Consider the following 20,217-nt stretch of genomic DNA (forward strand, 5'->3'; position numbering starts at 1 on the left):
ACAAATTAAACAAAGCAAATACAAGTAAGTTAACACTATAGCTTATAACTATGTATATTATGCACTTAGGTTTATTTCTTACTTCCTCCAAGAATTCTCATAGAAGAATCATTCATCTTTTATTTACTTCTATAGGGACCATCCACAAGTATGCCACAGTCCTCTTGAGAATCCTCCTCATGCCAGCTCAGAGATAAAACCTTCATTTACCACCTTTTGACTGTGGATGCCTCAGTCCCTTGTTCTGATTACTTTTCAATACTTCTAATTAATTTGCTTGCTGCTTTCTTTGAAAACTCTGTGAAGGACCACTGTAGATTCTTCCACCAGTTTCAAACTAGACAATCTTCCTGCTTTTGTTGTCTCACAAAATTCAAACTGAGATTAAGCCTCACCCACATTCCATGTCGTCAATGATGACATTAGTTCTTTAATCTGCTTACAGGGTATCTAACTATCATTTACTTTGGTTAACTTCTCTCAATGAGCTGCAAACCACACACAAGTCCAAACTGCAACTGACTCCCAGCAAACACCCAGATAAACTAAAACCAGAGAACTTCCCTAAACTACATCCATACCCATGACAGCGCAAACCAACCTTCAGATTATTTATCCCTCATTTACAATTTATTTTTTGATCTGATGAAGCAAATGGGTTTTACAACCTTTCAGGGTTTACTGAATGCTTGTAAACTAATTTATCTTTACCTTCCTAAGCCAAAACATCTTTCTGGAATGCCCTTGTTCTTATAAGCATTGCAGACATCACATCTCCAGTTCTTTAGCTAAGTAAGTCCATGATGTTTTATGATCTTGCCTTTCTAGTTGTTAACCTCGTAAAATAACATGCCCCAACCTTTTAAAGGTAGTAGACTCCAAGCTTGCTTTAACTGCATTTATTCCATTTTCTGCTGTTAAACTTTAATTCCTAAAACTAAAAATTATATACTAAAACACATGAACCAGATATTTGCAACAATATGTAATAGGAATAGGGGAATACATCCTAACCAATATGTGTACAATATGAAGTTCTACATTACTTCCTTTTGCCGTATCACAAGAATTTATATTTCTATGCTGATGATGAGCAAATAAAGGATGAGATATTCGCAGTACAGCAAGACAATAAAAAAATGCAGATCATCACTAGATAGAAACAGCTATTACTCATTTTCACATAATTCTGTGTGGGTCAACGAATTACAGAAGGAAATTTATAAACTAAAAGAATGGGCAAATAATTGGCAAATGAAGTTCAACACAGAAAAACGTGAGGTAGTACATGTGGTAGGGAGCTAACGTTATTACTTGCATAGTGCAAGGTGAGATGGGATAGAGGGACAAAAGGGACCTCAGAGTAAAACTACACAATTACTAAAATTTGCACCACAGGTTAGCTAGGCCATTAAAAAAAGGGTAACCACAGGTTTTATTTTTAGATGGATAGAATTGAAAAGTAGGGAAGTTATGCTAAACCTGTATCAAACCTTGGTTAGATCACATTTTGAGGACTGCATGCAGTTCTGGTCGCCGTATCATAAAAAAGACAGAGAGACACTAGAGGGGTACAGAGAAGATTTAAAAAGATGATACCAGAAATGCGTGGGTATACATATCAAGAAAGGATTGACAGGCTGGATCTCTTCTCTCTTGAAACAAAACAGTTGTGGAGTGACCTAATGGAGAGTGGAAACAGAGAGAATGTTTCCTCTTGTGAGGAAGAGCATAATTAGAGGTCATCATTATAAGATAATCACCAAAAAATCCAATAGGGAAGTCAGAAGAAACATCTTCACTCAATGGGTGGTGAGAATGTGAGCTTGCTACCAAAAGGAGTCGTTGAAGTGAATAGTATAGGGGAAGCGAATCTGACAAATTTACTACAATTCTTTGAGGATGTAACAAACAGGGTAGATAAAGGGTAAGCAACTGTTGTAGTGTATTTGGATTTCCAAAAGGCATTTGGTAAGGTGCCACATAAAAGGTTACTACACAAGATAACAGCTTATGATGTTGGGGATAACATATTAACATGGATAGCGTAATGGTTAATTGACCGGCAACAGAGAGCCAGGATAAATGGGTCATTTTCAGGTTGGTGAATTGATCCACAGTAGGGGATCCACAGGAATCAGTGCTGGGGCCTCAAGTATTTACAATCTATATTAATGACTTGGATGAAGGAACAGAGTTTACTGTAGCCAAATTTTCTGACGACACAAAGCTGGATGGCAAAGCAAGTTGCGAGGAGAGCACAAAGAAACTGCAAAGGGATTATAGATAGGTTGAATGGGCAAAAATTTGGCAGATAGGATATAATGTGGGAAAATGTGAGGTTGTCCACTTTGGTAGGAAGAATACAAAAGCAAAATATTATTTAAATGAAGAGAGACTGCAGAATGCTACAGTACAGAGAGATCTGGATATCCTCGTTCATGAATCACAAGAAAGTTAAGGGTGCAGGTACAGGTAATTAGGAAGGCAAATGTTGGTTTTCACTGGAAGGGAATAGAGCACAAAAATTAGGGAAGTCTGGCTACAGTCGTATAGACCACACCTGGAGTACTGCATACAGTTTTGGTCTCCTTATTTGAGGAAGGATATACTTGCAATAGAGGCAGTTCAGAGGTCGATTCCTGGGTTGCCTTATGAGGAGAGGTTGAGCAGGTTGGACCTATACTCACTGGAGTTTAGAAGATGATAGTGATTTTACTGAAACACACAGGATTCTGAGGGGGTTTGACAGGTTAGATGCTGAGGGTGTTTCCCCTCATGGGAAAATCAAGAACTTGGGAGGTACGGTTTCAAAATAAGGGGTCTCCTATTTAAGATGGAAATGAGCAGGAATCTCTTCTTGCAGATGGTTGTTAAGCTTTGGAGTTCTCTACTCTAGATAGCAGTGGAGACTGGGTCATTTGATATATTCAAGACTGAATTAGACAGATTTTTGCTCTACTAGAGGGTCGAGGGTTACGAGGTGGAGCAGGCAGGAAAATGGAGTTAAGGCCACATAAGATTAGTCATGATCTTATTGAATGACAGAGCAGGCTTGAGGGGCCAAATGGCCCAGTCCTACTCCTAATTTTTATGTTTTGTTCTCATATTCTTTCCAAACTAGATGAGTACATGATGGAAAAGGGAAGAGATGGTATGAATGGTAGATTTAAATGAGAAAAAAATTGGAGGAGACTTAAGTGAAGCATAAACATCAGCATGGACTGGCTGGGTCAAATGGCCTGTTTCTGTGCCTTATATCCAATGTAATCCAATGCAATAAAAGTCCATATCACCACAGAAGTCACAAGAGCATCTGTAAGCTGGAAATTATCACTCAGAGTTCAGAATATCAGATCAAAACTGAAGTTGTGTGATGTCAACTGAATCTCTCAAAGCATTACACTATTTAGCAATAAATATATCTTGAATTACACAAAATAAGACAATAGTTCAGTGTTATGTAATTCAACAGTATATTAGGAAAGAAATCAATACAACAACAAAATAGGGACAACTCATCAAACTTGAAACACCAGAAAAATTAAAAACAAACAAACATTTCCTAGGGAAAAATATCCAACATGGAATATTACTACTTACTTTATTCATCTTCATGCAAGTTCCAAAGTCTGCTAATTTTAAATGACCACATTTGTCAAGTAACATATTATCTGGCTTCACATCTCTGACAAAAAGACAAGAAATGCACATTTTTAATAAAATACTTTGGGAAAATAGAAGGTAGTTTAGGTGTTAACAGTCAGCAAAGTCCTCGTAGATATTTAACACAGACAAACCACATTGTAACATGCACATGCACATCCACACAAAGATAAAAATAACATTTTGATAGCATATTTCACAACCTCAGGATGGCGCAAAGCACTTTACAGCTAATGAAGTATTCTTGATGTGTCGTCACTATTGTCATGTAGAAAATGCAGCAGCTAATATGCCCACAGATAGCAACGCGATAATGATGACCTAAGCTATTTTAGTGATGCTGGACAAATAGAGTATAAGTATTGGCAGGAAAAAAGGAGAACTTCCCTGCTCTTCTTCAAAATAGTGCCATGGATCTTTTACACCTACCTCAGAGGGCAGATAGGGTCATGGTTTAATTTCTCATTTGAAAAACAATGCTTATGACAGTGCAGCACTCCTCAATTCTGCAATGCAGCATCAGTTTAGAGTTTGCGCTCAAGTCTCTGGAGTGGCACATGAATCCGTAACCTTCTGATCCAGGTGAGGGTGCTACCATTGAGCCACAGTTCTCACGCACATGTTGTTCATGTGAATTTTTGTACATATTTTAAATAACACTAAAGCTGTAACATAACTGCAAGAAACTAAGATTATCAAATCAATTTACAACAGTCAGGATTAACTGCTGAGAATGATTAATTACCTGTGAATGAAACCCATAGAATGAATGGCATCCAGAGCAAGTACAACTTCTGCTGTGTAAAACCTGGCCCATTTTTCAGGCATATCATAATTACTCATTAAATTTACGAGATCCCCACCAGGCATGTATTCCATCACCATGTAGAGATAACGGTTATCTTGGAATGCGTAAGATAGCTATTTAGAGAATAATAACAGATTTATCAATTCATAACAGCAAAACTATCAAAAGCAACATTGCAATTACATACTATGCAAATGACAATAATCACTCAACTTATGTCAGAAGCAAAATATTGCAGTTGGAAATAAAAATAAAAAATGCAGGAAATATATAGCATCTGTGAAGAGAGAAATAGAGTTCATTTTCAGGTCCATGACCTTTAGTATTGCTGAAAACAGAGACATGCTGCCGAAGTGTTTCGTCTTGCATTCATCAGGACAAACCCAAGAATGCCAAATTTCAAACAATCACAACAATTTATACTACAGGCACTGATTGTTTAGCAAGCTGACTCTAACTGGCTGAGGCATTGACATGGACAACAGAACTCTACGCTCCCCGAGTTCCTGGGTATTTTAAAATGGTGCGAGGCTTAAACATCTTCCTTATGTTTGCAGAGAAGGGGCCTCTGCATAGGAATCTATGTTGCTTCTAGCAAGTGTAAATGAAGCACATTACACTCAACTGATTATCTTAAGTTTGTTGTTAGTATAGCTGTTAACACACTCAGGGTTGTTTAGTGCTTCCCAATCATGGAATCACATCTAACAGTAGATGTTGTTTTGTGTTTTACAAGTGCAGGCTGGCTGGGTACGGTCCTGTATGTCTAAATAGATGGTGTACCCCTGAGGTCCCCTCTATATCCAGCACTCACTAACATTTTCATTGGTTTCCACAAGAAACACGTTTTTGATAGAATGAGCCCTACCTTCCAACCCTGTGCTGATTTCTGATACATAGACGATACATTCATGATCTCGGAATCTGCAGCCAAGTGTTACGATTTTCTTACAGACCTTAACACGCTCCATCCCATGCTCAAATTCACTTTTGAGATGTAGCAGTTTCATGTGCTTCCTTTTCTCAAAGTGCTAGTTGAGAAATCTGCTAATCCATTCTCCACCACTGTCTACCGCAAGCTTACTTTCATCGGTCAATATACGCATTCAGATCTGTATAGCTCCACATGCTATAAGAATGGCTTTATCACCAATCTTGTAAATATGGCACTTGCCATTTACTCGCCTTGTAAGCTTAGCACACAAAAAGAGTACATCAAAGATATCCTACAGAACAATGGCTATCCTGATCTGATCACTGTGCGCTTTATATCATGCAAACTCACAAATTGCCCAAACACCACCATTTTCAGACTTGAAAAGTGCCCAGTCTACCTCAAATTGGCTGGACTGGCAAAGCATCTCAAAAATTTGAACAACAGGTTAAGCAAGCCTTTTCATGCTGCTCCAATGCAGTGGCGATATGAATGGTATTTTCCACCACCAGGATGCAGCCATTAGTCTAAAAAGATATTCTGTCGATTGTCGTTTATGAATTTCAGTGCTGATGTGATGCCAGGTATGTAAGCTGTACATCCCAGTGATTGGCTGGTGAATCAAACTGCATGTTGCTTCCGTTGTTCGTAACAGGTGGAGTACAGACCATACTCAACCAAAACACACAAGCAAAACCCAAAACAAAATGTCTACTTTAGATGTGATTCTGCAAATGGGCAGCACTTGCTGAACAATCCTTGAACCTTGACATCGTGGCTCATTCACGCTTGCTAGAAGCGACATACATTCATACACAGGGACATGTTCTCTGCAAACAAAGTATGTTCAAACCTTGCATCTTTTTAGAATTACCTAGCTTGGGGAGCCTATAGTTTCCCATTGCTTTCTCCATGGCAACATCTCGTCCAATCAGTCGATTTGTCAACCAATCAACGCCCCTTTCCTCCTGTAGTATAAATTGTTGTAACAACAAGTAAATGGGGAGGGAAAAAGGAGAGGGAAGCGAAGATAAAAGAGAGGTCCCTGATAGGGTGGAAGACAGGAGAGATTAAATGACAAAAAGAATTACGTGGTAATGAGACAGGAAAAGAAAAGAAACAAAAAATTAATCATTTTATTCACAATCTACAAATATAATTCTTGTTCCTTGTGAAAAGAGTCAACATATAATTTTTCAACTGAAGGCCTTAAAAAGGGCTGAATTTTCTTCTATAGAATGGCAAAAACTCATCAAAGGCATGATCTTGAAGAATATGTTCTCCAGCTTTAACCAACACAAAAGTTCAAAAGTTTTTGTCATACACTTTAAAAATTATAAATCACTTAATTCAAGAATAAATGCAATATGATGGTGAACCATTCACCACTTTGAAATGGTCAATACATTAATTTCTGTACTGTGATCAGGCTTCAAGAAATTCTTTACATAACTATTCTGTGTCCCTTCTTCACATTCTTCCTCAAACATCTGCTAAGGTGTTTGTTTAAGTGCAATGGACTTCTTTCTCGCTAATAGGGTTCAAATTATTCAAGTGAATACACAAGTATCTCATTCAAGATGAGAAGGAATATAAAAATCAAAAACACAAGCTTGATTGTTGCTTTCCATAAATATGTATATTAACTATAGAATATATAAGCCATATTTCATAAATGTATTTACCGGGTAATATAAATTAAAATTATGTTGAATACAATATATTACGTTAAAAGCTATTAGAAAGGTGGTCTGCATGGTATCCAGTTGAAAATAGTTTTATTTGGAACTTTCAACTTTGGAAGTGGTGTCTCTAGCCAATTTTCTCTCCTCCCTCCAAAAAACATTGATAGCTTCCTGTGTATGTTGCCACAGGCACAAGTCTCCCTCTGATATCATGTCCAAATGGCTATTACCCAGCAGTAAACAATGACAGTCAGATATGGTGAATAACAGCCAAACCTGGTGCCCTCATCTGATGCTATGCACAATGCCTTTCAGCCCTAGAAAAGCATTATAGTAAGGAACAAAACCAGAAAATGGTGGAAAAACTCAGTAGGTCCGACAACATCTGTGCAGAGGGAAACAGAGTTGATGTTTCGAGTCCGTATGACTCTTCTTCAGAGCAACAGAGAAGTAGAAATGTGGTGAAATTTATACTGTTTAAGGGTGGGGGGGTGGGGTGGAGCTGGTGAAGCTGGATAGAAGGCCAACAATAAGTAGGGGCAAAAGAAAGATTGACAAAGGTGTCATGAACAAAAGGACAAAGGCAGTGTTAATGGTAGTGATAAGAGCTAAAAAAAAAGAGATGCTGATAGTGACATTAAAATGAGAAAGCAGAATGTGATAATAGCAGGACAAGGGTAAGCACTCTGAAAAGAGCAACATGAACAAGTAACAGATGGTCCTTGTGGGGGTGGGGTGGGGGGAGGGGGTGGTGGGGAGGGGGAAGGGATTGAAAATGGGATAAAAAACGGGGGATAAAAAGAGGGGGGATAAAACAATGAATAAAATGAATGAAAATAAGAGTGAATAAAAATAAGTAGATAAAAAATAAAAATGAATATTGAAAAAAGGATAAAAAAGGGGTGTAGATAGAGGAGAGAGTTCATGGTCTGAAGTTGGTGAACTCAATGTTAAGTCTGGAAGGCTGTAAAGTGCCTAATCAGAAGATGAGGTGCTGTTCCTCCAGGTGCATTGGGCTCCACTGGAACATTGCAACAGGCCAAGGACGGACATGTAGGCATGAGAGCAGGATGGTGCGTTGAAATGGTAAGTGACAGGAAGGTCTGGGTCATGCTTGCAGACAGACTGGAGGTGCTCTGCAAAACGGTCACCCAGTCTGCGTTTGGTCTCTCCAATGTAGAGGAGACCGCACTGGGAGCAACAAATACAGTAGACCAAATTGAAGGAGGTGCAAGTGAAGCACTGTTTCACCTGAAAGGAGTTTGGGCCCTTGGACGGTGAGGAGGGGGGAGGTAAAGGGGCAGATGTTGCACCTTCTGTGATTGCATGAGAAGGTGCTGTGGAAGAGGATGAGGTGTTGGGGGTGATGGAATAGGGTGTTCTAGAGGGAACGGTCCCTACAGATTGCTGACAGGGGGGTGAGGAGAAGATATGTTTGGTGGTGGCATCATGCTGGAGTTGGCGGAAATGGCGAAGGATGATCCTTTGAATGCGGTGGTTGGTGGGGTGAAAAGTGAGGAAAGGGGGACCCTATCATGGTTCTGGGAGGGAGAGAACGATGTAGGGGCAGAGGCGCAGGAAATGGGTTGGACACGGTTGAGGACCCTGTCAACCACCGTGGATGGAAAACCTCGATTAAGGAAGAAGGAAGACATGTCAGAAGCGCCGTTTTGGAAAGTGGCATCATCGGAACAGATGCAACGGAGGCGAAGGAATTGACAGAATAGGATGGAGTCCTTACAGGAAGCAGGGTGTAAGGAGCTGTTGTCGAGGTAAATGCTATTATCACATTCTGCTTTCTCACCTCACCTGTCACTATCAGCACATTTTTTAGCTCTTACCACTACCTTTAACACTCCCTTTGTCCTTTTGTTCATGACATCTTTGTCAATCTTTCCTTTGCCCCCACCTATCGCTGGCCTTCTATCCAGCTTCACCTGCTCCACTCCCCCCTTAAATAGTATAAATTTCACCACATTTCTACTTCTCTGTAGCTCTGAAGAAGTCATATGGACTCGAAACGTCAACTCTGTTTCTCTCTCCACAGATGCTGTCGGACCTGCTGAGCTTTTCCAGCATTTTGTTTTTGTTTCAGATTTCCAGCATCCTCAGTATTTTGTTTTTATCATTAAAGCAAGAACATTGGCAGATTTTTGCTTCATCCATATCCGTATGGCTGCCCCAGCTGAAATCAGATTACCGCTAACAGGCCAGGGATGAATCTGGGACCTTCCTGATCAGTATGGTTTAGTTAGTCACTTGATTATTCGTTAACCTCTCAGATTTATTGGTGAAGTAATTATTTTTCAAGTTGAAAATCATTTATAACAACTTGGATGTGATGATTTTCAGATTCAACAAATCCATAGTTTATACACAGATTTGCAAAGCTACTCAATACAACTGCACATAATAGTAAAAACAAATTTAAAATACCTGTACAACCCATGGACTATTTGCAAAAGCCATAATGCCCCTCTCTTCCCAGAAGAATGCTGAATCAGATCGCTTAATCATCTCAAACTTGCTGAGCAGTTTCATTGCGAATACTTTTCTTGTACCTCTGTGTCTCACCTTAAAAAATATTGCAACAGTAGTTAACTCAGTCTTTAAGTCCAAGGTTAAATAATGTCATGTTTAACATCAGATGAATATACCCACCATGTTTTTTTGCCCTCAGTAATTTTTAATGACTATATTTACCACTCAATAGTTAAAATATTTTAATTTCATGAAACACATTGGAATTTATCCTTTCAATTTCCAAATTTGTCACAAATAATGAAGGACTTAAAATGATTGAGTTGCAAACATTTAAAAATCTCAAATTTTATCGTAAAAATTAGACAAACTTTATAAACAGCAGAAGTCTTTAGTTTCTAAAAGATTAATTAAAAGTTTTGCATCTAACTTATGTCCATCATGCACTGAGTCTGTGTTGCACACATTCAATCTTCTTTACTCCATGGAACAATATTAGTAATTCACGCAAATGCCACAGCAATTAAAAAAGGAAAAGACGCAAAACCTATTTTGTAAGTTCTTCTGACCAGAAGGAAGGTAGAAAAGCTATGAATCAGCAACCAGTGAAAATCTAATTAAATTGCTTGCTCAAGATGTTTCCTCGAGTATCTTTATAGGGGTTGTTGTTTTCTCAACCGTTCCACATTTACAGATGCCACGTTCAGCCAATTTGATTCACTCCACAAGTTAAGAGAAATGGCTGAGTGCATTGGATACTGCAAAGACAGTGTCCCAACAACATCCCAACTGTAAAGCTGAAGAGCTGGGTTCCAGAACTAGCTGCACATCGAGCTAAGTTGCTCCAGCATAGCTACAATGCTAGCATTGATCCGACAAAGTTGTCAACTGCCCAGGTATCTTCTGTCCACAAAATGCAAGGAAAAACTGAGTCCAATCAACTACTGCCCCATCAGTCTCCTATTAATCCTTAAGGGCCATAAAAGCGATGAGATTTCAGACAGCAGTGGGACCATAAAGTGGTGCGATTTCAGAGATCAGCAGGGCCATCAAAATGACACTGTTTCAGAGAGCAGCGGGGCCATAAAAACAGCAAGAGTATGGAGAGCAGCAGAGCCATAAAAGTGGCAAGAGTTCGGACAGCAGCGGGGACATAAAGGCGGCAACAGTTCAGAGGAGCTGAACAGGGCCGCAAAAGCAGCAAGAGTTCAAAGAGCAGTGGGGCCATCTCTAAGACACAGTCTGCTAGTTCAGAGCTGATCAGACATAGGGAAGTCAGAGGTTGATTGGTTAGTGAGTGCTGCTGCTTCAGAACTGAGTCTAAACAACTGGCAGATTAAAAACAATAAGAATATTAAGTATTAATAATAAGTAACAAGTGAGTAATTGGTGAGTCTTATCTTTTATGTTTAAGTAAGTTTTATTACTATCAGTAAGGTGTGTTAAATATTAGTAGGATTTATTAGCATTGCCCCATCAGACTCCTATTAATCCTTAAGAATCCCTAATCCTTAAGGGCCATAAAAGCGATGAGATTTCAGACAGCAGTGGGACCATAAAAGTGCCGTGATTTCAGAAATCAGCAGGGCCATAAAAATGACACTGTTTCAGAGAGCCACGGGGCCATAAAAGCAGCAAGAGTATGGGTAAGGTTTATTAGCAGTAGCATGGATTACTAATAAATAGAAAAATGGCAGGGATGCCCCAACCTCTACAGTGCATAGTCTGTGCTACGTGGGTGCTCCAGGACGCTTCCAGTGTCCTGGATAACCATTTGTGCAGCAAATGTCATCAATTGCAGCAGCTTGAGCTTTGGAGTTTGGAACTGGAGCAGCAGCTGGCATCACTGCGCTGCAACCGTGAGATTGAGATATTTGTGAATAGCACATTTACAGATGTGGATACCTTACAGCTTAAGAGTATGCAGGGAGAGAGGGAATGGGTGACCACCAGGCAGTCAAAAAGCAACAGGCAGGTAGTGTAGGAGTTCCCCAAATGCATTCCTCTCCAACCAGGATTCAGTTCTGAATACTGATGAGCGTGATGGTTCATCTGGAGAGTGCAAGCAGAGCCAAGTCCATGGCATCACATGTGGCTCAGCTTTACAGGGAGAGGCGGGGGTACAAGCAAGACTAAAGGAGCGATAGTGATAGTTGATTCAATAGTTAGGGGAATAGATAGGAAGGTGCGTTGCCTCCCTGGTGCCAGAGTCAAGGATGTCACTGAAGAGATGCAGAGCACCCTGAGGGAAGAGGATGAACAATTAGCAGTTGTGGTCCACATAGGTAGAAATTACATAGGCTGAAAGAGGGATATGGTCCTGCAGTCAGAATTAAGGGAGCTAGGTAGGAAATTGGCAAGCAGGACCTAAAAAGTAGTAATCTCCAGATTACTCCCAGTACTACATGCAAGTGAGTGTAGAAACAGGATGATAAACCAGATGAATTCATGGCTGGAAAGATGGTGCAGGAGGGAGAGCAATGTCTTGGGACATTGGAACTGGCTCTGGAGGACATGGGACCTGTACAGGCCAAACAGGTTGCACCTTAATAGAGCCAAGATTGAATTCCTTGTTAGTCCTACTGGGGACGATTTAAAATAACTTGCTAAGGGTGTGGGAACCAGAATATAATAGCGGAGAGGAATGCCAAGGTCCACAGAATACTGGGACAGACAGATGGAGCTAGAATAAGGAATAGTAAATTAATAGGTGGCATCAGAGTAAGGGAGAAAATAATTAAGTCAAAATAAAGGTTAAAAACAAAATACTGCAGATGCTGGAAATCTGAAAGAAAAACAAAAATAGCTGGAAAAACTCAGCAGGTCTGACAACATCTGCGGAGAGGAATACAGTTAACGTTTTGAGTCCATATGACTCTTCATCAGAACTGAAGAAAAATAGAAATGAGGTGAGATATAAGCTGTTTGAGGGAGGTGGGACAGGTGGAGCTGGATAGGTGGAGGCAAACAAGAGATTGCCAAAGGTGTCATAGACAAAAGGACAAAATGGTATTGACGGTGGTGATATTAGCTAAGGAATGTGCTAATGGTGACATTAAGGGTAGAAAGTAGGACGAGCAAGTGACAGATGGCCCTAGTGGGGGTGGGGTAAGGGGAAAGGATCGAAATGGGCTAAAAGGTGGAGATAAAACAATGGATGGAAATAAATTTTAAAATAATAGAAATAGATGGGAAAAGAAAAATATATTTAAAAAGTTTAAATTATTAGAAAAAAGGGGGATTGGAAAGGGGGTGGGAATGGAGGAGTGAGTTCATGATCTGAAGTTGTTGAACTCAATGTTAAGTCCGGAAGGCTGCAAAGTGCTAATTGGAAGATGAGGTGCTGTTCCTCCAGTTTGTGTTGAGCTTCACTGGAACATTGCAGCAGGCCAAGGACGGACATGTGTGCATGAGAGCAGGGTGGCGTGTTGAAATGGCAAGCAACAGGGAGGTCTGGGTCATGCTTGGGGACAGATCGAAGGTGTTCCGCAAAGCAGTCACCCGGTCTGTGTTTGGTCTCTCCAATGTAAAGGAGACCGCATTGGGAGCAGCGAATGCAGTAGACTAAATTGAGGGAAGTGCTACTTCACTTGAAAGGAGTATTTGGGCCCAAGGATGGTAAGGAGGGGGGAAGTAAAGGGGCAGGTGTTGCACCTTCTGCGATTGCATGGGAAGATGCCGTGGGACGGGGTTGAGGTGTAGAGGGTGTTGGAGGAGTGGACCAGGGTGTCCCAGAGGGAACGGTCCCTACGGACAGGTGAAGGGAAGATGTGTTTGGTGGTGGCATCATGCTGGAGTTGGCGGAGGATGATCCTTTGAATGTGGAGGCTGGTGAGATGTAAAGTGAGGACAAGGGGACCCTATCAAAGTTCTGGGAGGGAAAGGAAGGTGTGAGAGCGGATGCGCGGGAGATGGGCCGGACACGGTTGAGGGCTCTGTCAACCACCGTGGGTGGAAAACCTCAGTTAAGGAAGAAGGAAAACATGTCAGGGGAACTGTTTTGGAAAGCGGCATCAGATGTGAACCTGGAAAAATTTATTAATTTTGCTTCCAATTTCCACCCCTCCATCATTTTCACGTGGTCCATCACTGACAGTTCCCTTCCCTTCCTGACCTCTCTGTCTCAATTTCTGGTGATCGACTGTCCACCAATATTCATTACAAGCCTACCGACTCCCAAAGCTACCTCGACTACAGCTCCTCACACCCTGCTTCCTGTAAGGGCTCCATCCCATTCTCACAGTTCCTTCGCCTCCGTCGCATCTGTTCTGATGATGCGACTTTCAAAAACAGTTCTTCTGACATGTCTTCCTTCTTCCTTAACCGAGGTTTCCCACCCACAGTGGTTACCAGGGCCCTCAACCGTGTCCAGCCCATCTCCCGTGCATCCGCCCCTTTACTTGCCCCTTCCTCACCATCCAAGGGCCCAAACACTCCTTTCAAGTGAAGCAGCACTTCACTTGCATTTCCCTCAATTTAGTCTACTGCATTCACTGCTCCCAATGAGGTCTCCTCTACACTGGAGAGACCAAACACAGACTGCGTGACCACTTTGCGGAACACCTTCGGTCTCTCCGCAAGCATGACCCAGATCTCCCTGTTGCTTGCCATTTCAACACACCACTCTGCTCTCATACCCACATGGCCGTTCTTGGCCTGCTGCAATGTTCCAGTGAAGCTCAACGCAAGCTGGACGAACAGCACCTCTTCTTCCGATTAGGCACTTTTCAGCGTTCCGGACTTAACATTGAATTCAACAACTTCAGATCATGAACTCACTCCTCCATTCCCACCCCCTTTCCAATCCCCCTTTTTTCTAATAATTTAAATTTTTTAAATATATTTTTCTTTTCCCACCTATTTCTATTATTTTAAAATTTATTTCCATCCATTGTTTTATCTCCACCTTCTAGCCCATTTCGATCCCTTACCCCTGCCCCACCCTCACTAGGGCTATCCATCACTTGCCTGTCCTACTTTTTACCCTTATTGTCACCATTAGCACATTCCTTAGCTAATATCACCACCGTCAATACCCTTTTGTCCTTTTGTCTATGACATCTTTGGTAATCTCTTCTTTGCCTCCACCTATCTATCCAGTCCTCTATCCAGCTCCACCTGTCCCACCTCCCTCAAACAGCTTATATTTCACCTCATTTCTATTTTTCTTTAGTTCTGATGAAGAATCATACGGGCTCGAAACGTTAACTGTATTCTTCTCTAAATAAAGGTTACTGTGTACGTATGTGAAAGCACTGAGTGTGGCAAATAAAACAGATGAGTTATAGGCGCAGATTGCAATGTGGAAATACCATGTTGTGGTTACAACAGACAAGGCTCAAAAAAGGGCAGGACTGGGTGTTAAATATTCCTGGATGCAAGGTGTTCATGAAAGGAAGAAAAGGAGGAGAGGTGGCAGTAGAAAAAGAGGATGTCCCAGAAGGATCAAGGACAGAATCCATTTGACTAGAGCTAAAGACCAAAAAGGGCGCAGTTACATTTCTTGGTGTAGTCTATAAGCCACTAACTAGTGAAAGGACGTAGAGGAGAAATTTGCTTGGAAATTAGAGAGAGTTGCAAAAATGATAGATTAGTTATAATGTGGGACTTTAATTATGCAAACATGCAATGAGGCAGTAATAGTGTAATGGTCACAGAAGGACAAGAGTTCCTAGGAATGTTCAGGAAAATTTTCTACAGCACTGTTTCCAGTCCAATAAGGAGGAACTGCTAGACCTGGTTCTTGGGAATGAGGTGGGCAAAGCAGATCAAGTGTCAGTAGGAGAACATTTAGGGGACAGTGAGCATTGTTTAATAAGGTTTAGGCTGAGTATAAGAAAGGGCAAAGGAAAATCCAGAATAAGGATAATTACCTGGGGGAAAGCCAACTTCAACGGGGTAAGAATGGATCCAGGTCAATTAAATAGGAGTCAAAGGTTGGCAAGAAAAACAATAGCTGAACAATGGGCTACTAAGAGATAGTTCGGCTGCAGTCAAGGTACATTCCCTCAAAAGGGAAGACAAAAGAGATAGCAATTAAAATAAAGAAGAAAAAGTGCGCTTATGACATCAGGCACAAAATTCAATTGAGAACCAGGCTGAATAAGAGGGGAAGTGAAAAAGCAAATAAAAGAAGAAAAGAAGGGATATGAGGAGAGATTGGCAGCCAACATAAAAGGGAACCTCAAAGTCTTCCATACGCATATAAATAGTAAAAGGGTGGGAAGAGGAGGAGTGGGGCTGATTAGGGACCAAAAAGTTGATTTAAGCATGGCAGCAGAGGGCATGGCTGATGTATGAAATTAATACTTTACATCTATCTTTACCAAGGAAGAAGCCATGGTGACAAAGGAGGTGACCAAGGAGATAATTCAAATACTAAAAATATTTACAATTGATAAAGAAGAGCTACTGGATAAGCCATTCATAAATTTGATAAAGCACCAGAACCATATGAGATTCATCCAAGGAAACCGAGGGAAATAAGAGTCAAAATTACGGAGACACTGGCCAAAACTTTTCAGTCTTCCTTAGACTCAGGGATGGTGCCAGAGGACTGGAGAATTGCAAAGCCCAGCAAATGCAGGCCAATCAGTTTAAATTTGGTTGTGGGGAAACATCTAGAAACAAAAATTCAGCACAAAATTAATAGTTACATGGACAAATGTGGGTTAATTAAGGAAAGCCAGCATGGATTTCGTAAGGGAAAAGCTGTGATAAGGCGAGTTCCCCTCCAAGCCACTCAACATCCTGACTTGGAACTACATCACCATTCCTTCACTGTTACTGAGTCAAAATCCAGGGACTCCCTTCCAAACAGCACTATGGGTGTCCCTATACATCGACTGCAGCGGCTCAAAAAGGCGGCTCATCACCGCCTTCTCAAGGGCAATTAAGGATGTGCAATAAATGCTTGCCTAGCCAGCGATACCTACATCCTGTGAAAGAATAAAATGGATGATACAAAGCTTCAAAAGGACATAGACAAGTTGGTGGAATGGGCAGACAGGTGGCAAATGAAGCTCAATGTTGAGAAATGTGAAGCGATTCATTTTGATAGGGAGAACATAGAGAGATAATATAAAATGAAGTGTACAATTCTAAAGGGGGTGCAGGAGCAGAGGGACCTGGATGTATATATGCATAACTGAAGATGCCCGTACAGATTGAGAGAATGGTTAACAAAGCATACAGTATCCTAGGCTTTACTAATAGGGGCATGGAGCACAAGAGCAAGTTATGTGGAACTTGAATAAGACACTAGTTCAGTCTCAGCTGGAGTATTGCATCCAGTTCTAGGTGCCCACTTTGAGAAGGATGTGAAGGCATTGGATTGATTGCAGAGAAGATTCACGAGAATGGTTCCATGGATGAGGAACTTCAGTTATGAAGATCGATTGGAGAAGTTGGGCCTGTTTCCCTTGGAGAAAAGAAGGCTGAGAGGAGATTTGATGGAGGTGTTTGAAATCATAACGGGTCTGGACAGAGTAGATAGGGAGAAACTGTTCCCAGTCTATTTAGGAAGGATATGATTGCACTAGAGAGAGTGCAGAGGAGATTTACCAGGATGTTGCCTGGGCTGGAGAGTTTTAGTTTTGAGGAGAGATTGGATAGACTGGGGTTATTTTCCCCAGAGCAGAGGAGATTGAGAGGGCACATGATTGAGGTGTATAAAATTATGAGGGGCATAGATAGGGTAGACAGGAAGGAACTTCTGTCCTTGGTGGAGGGATCAATAACCAGGAGGCATAGATTTAAGGTAAGGGGCAGGAGGTTTAGAGGGGACGTGAGGAAGAATTTTTTCAGCCAGAGGGTGGTGGGAATCTGGAACTCACTGCCTGAAAGGGTGGTAGAGGCAGAAACCCTCATAACATTTAAGAAATATTTGGATATGCACTTGCGATGCCATGGCATACAAAACTATGGGCCTAATGCTGGAAAATGGGATTAGAATAGTTAGGTACTTGTTTGACAGGTGCAGATTTGTTTGGCCGAAGGGCTTTTTGTAGTGCTGTAGACCTCTATGACTTGTGAAAGGATTGAGAATGAGAGAGCACAGATTTAAAATAATTGCCAAAAGCAAATGCAATGAGAAAAAAACTTGTTCAAGTAACAAGTGGTTAAGCTCTGGAATGCACAGCCTAAGAGTGTGTGGAGGCAGATTCAATCAAAGCATTCAAAAGGGAATTAGACTTTGTGAAAAGGAAGAATGTGCAGGGTTATGGGCAGAAGGTAGCAATATGGCACTAGGTGAATTGCTCCTCTGGAGAGTCGGTGCACAATGGGCCAAATAGTCTCCTTCTGTGTTGTAACAATTCTGTGATTCTGTAACCATCAGCCAAGTGATGAAAGGTGTCATCAATAGTGCTATGAAAGGGCCTTTACTCAACAATAACCTGCTCAATGATGCTCAGTTTGGGTTCCACCAGGACCACTTGGCTTCTGGCCTCATTACAGCCTTGGTTGAAGCATGGACAAAAGTGCTGAACTCCAAAGGTGAGGTGAGAGTGACTGCCCTTGACATCAAGGCAGCATTTGACCAAGTGTGGCATCAAGGAGCCCTAGCAAAACTGAAGTCAATGGGAATAGGGGGGGAAACTCTCCACTGGTTCGAGTCATACCTATCACAAAGGCAGATGGTTGTGATTATTAGAGGTCAATCATCTCAGTCCCAGGGCATCATGGCAAGAGTTCCTAGGCTAGTGCCCTAGGCCCAACCGCCGTCAGCTGCTTCAATTACCTTCTCTCCACCAAAAGGTCAGAAATGGGAATGCTCGCTGATGATTGTACAATGTTCAGTGCCGTTTGCAACTCCTCAGATACTGAAGCTGTCTGGGTCCACATCTGGAAAGACCTGGACAACATTTAGACTTAGGCTGACAAGTGGCAAGTAACATTTGTGCCACACAAGTGCCGGGCAACGGCCATCTCCTAGAGAGAATCTAACTATCCCCTCGTGACATTCAATGGCATTACCATCGCTGAATTCCCCACGATCAACATCCTGGGGTTTACCATTGGCCAGAAACTGAACTGGACCAACCACATAATTACTGTGGCTACAAGAGCAGCTTAGAGGCTGGGAATTCTGTGGCGAGTGACTCACCTCCTGACTCCCCAAAGCTTATCACCGTCTACAAGACACAAGTTAGGAGTGTGATGGAATACTCTCCACATGAATACTCTCCACTTGAGTGAAGCTCCAACAACATGCAGGAAGCAATGCTCACCTCCCATGAAAAAATGAAAAAAATCATTCCCTGTGGTGTTTGGGGGCAGGATGCGGGGGTGAGGAGAGCACAGCCCTTCTCATTTTTTTGTGCAACGACTTAAAGTGACCTGAGCATGGCATGCAATGGGGACCTATGAGTTGCTCTGCGGCAGTGTGGCTTGCAGGGAACATTGCCTATCACCCCTATGCTCACTGACCTATGTTGGCTCCAAGTTAAGTAATACCTCAGTTTTAAAATGCCCAGCCTCATTTTCAAGTTTCTCTGTGGCTTGACACTCCCTATCATCTTCATCTCCTCCAGCTCCAAAACCCTCCAAGGGTCGCGCTCATCTACTCTGGCCTCTTGAGCATTTCTGATTTTAATTGTTCCATCACTGGTAGCTGTGACTTCAGCTGCTTAGTCCCTAAGCTTTGAAATTCTGTCCATAAACCCTTCCACTTCCCTACCTCTCTTTCCTCCTTTAAGATACTCCTTAAAATCTGCCTCTTTAATAAGCTTTTGACTACGTGCCTTAAGTGGCTTAGTCTCAAATTTTGCTTTATACGCTCCTGTGAAGCATGTTGAGGCGCTTATTACACTAAAGGTGCTGTGTAAATACAACTTGTTTTGACACTAGGGAATGGTAGTATATTCTCATTAAGTGAATATACATGTGAAGTAAATTTACTTGAATTGTGCATGCGGTAGTTTCTATTAACAAGGCTAAACAGCATCAGTGTTGTCATACCTGTGACAGGTCAGAGATTTCTACTGGTAGATAATGGTATGGGCAAAGGTAAGGCAGCGCGTGACATACATATGGTTTTTCAAAAGGCATTGATAACATATCTCAGAGTCTACCATACCCCTGAATTTTTCAACAGAAGAAAATGTAGGAGCATGGATAGAGGATTAGTTACAGGACTATGACTTTGAGTAAATAGCTGTTCCTTGGATTGGAGAATGGTTGGAAGTAGAGTACCCCTTGGACGAGTGCTGGCTTCATTTCTGTTACGTAAATATAAATAATTTGGTCTTGAGCAAGACTATTTTGGTTAGGAAGAATTGTAAAAGAATTCAGTTAGGCAGCAAGGGAGCATGTGCAATTTAACAGATAAGTTTGAGATTATACATTTTGGGACTGAAAAACAAAGAGTGCTAATATATAGCAACTGAAAGACAAAAAAAGTTGTGGATGAACAGATAGCCCAAGTTGCTTAAATACACAATTCCCTGAAAGCAAGTTCAGGTAGGTAAAAGCCATAAAAAAGGCCAAAAAAAAAAGAGTATTATAAATAAAGGCATAGGCCACACAGTAATGATAAATTTGTTGTTATAAATTTGTATAAAACATTGGCTGGATCATAGTTACAGTACTATATGAGGCTTTAGACACCAGTCATAGAAAGATCATTTAAGCTATACAAGAGC

At 41.3% G+C, this 20,217-nt stretch overlaps 1 protein-coding gene across 4 annotated transcripts in view; it reads right to left on the reverse strand.

Moving 5' to 3' along the window:
* Positions 1-20,217, reverse strand: part of rock1 (Rho-associated, coiled-coil containing protein kinase 1) — a 226,223-nt gene that overhangs the window by 119,610 nt on the left and 86,396 nt on the right. For all 4 annotated transcript variants that reach the window (XM_041189415.1, XM_041189414.1, XM_041189416.1 and 1 more), the window contains 3 exons: positions 9,530-9,667; positions 4,412-4,587; positions 3,604-3,688 (listed from right to left, as the gene is read on the reverse strand). In XM_041189415.1, the coding sequence (XP_041045349.1) occupies positions 3,604-3,688; positions 4,412-4,587; positions 9,530-9,667 (399 nt within the window). The remainder of the gene's footprint in view (positions 1-3,603; positions 3,689-4,411; positions 4,588-9,529; positions 9,668-20,217) is intronic.

This window comes from Carcharodon carcharias, chromosome 6, assembly GCF_017639515.1.
Source record: "Carcharodon carcharias isolate sCarCar2 chromosome 6, sCarCar2.pri, whole genome shotgun sequence".
Classification (NCBI taxonomy): Eukaryota; Metazoa; Chordata; class Chondrichthyes; order Lamniformes; family Lamnidae; genus Carcharodon; species Carcharodon carcharias.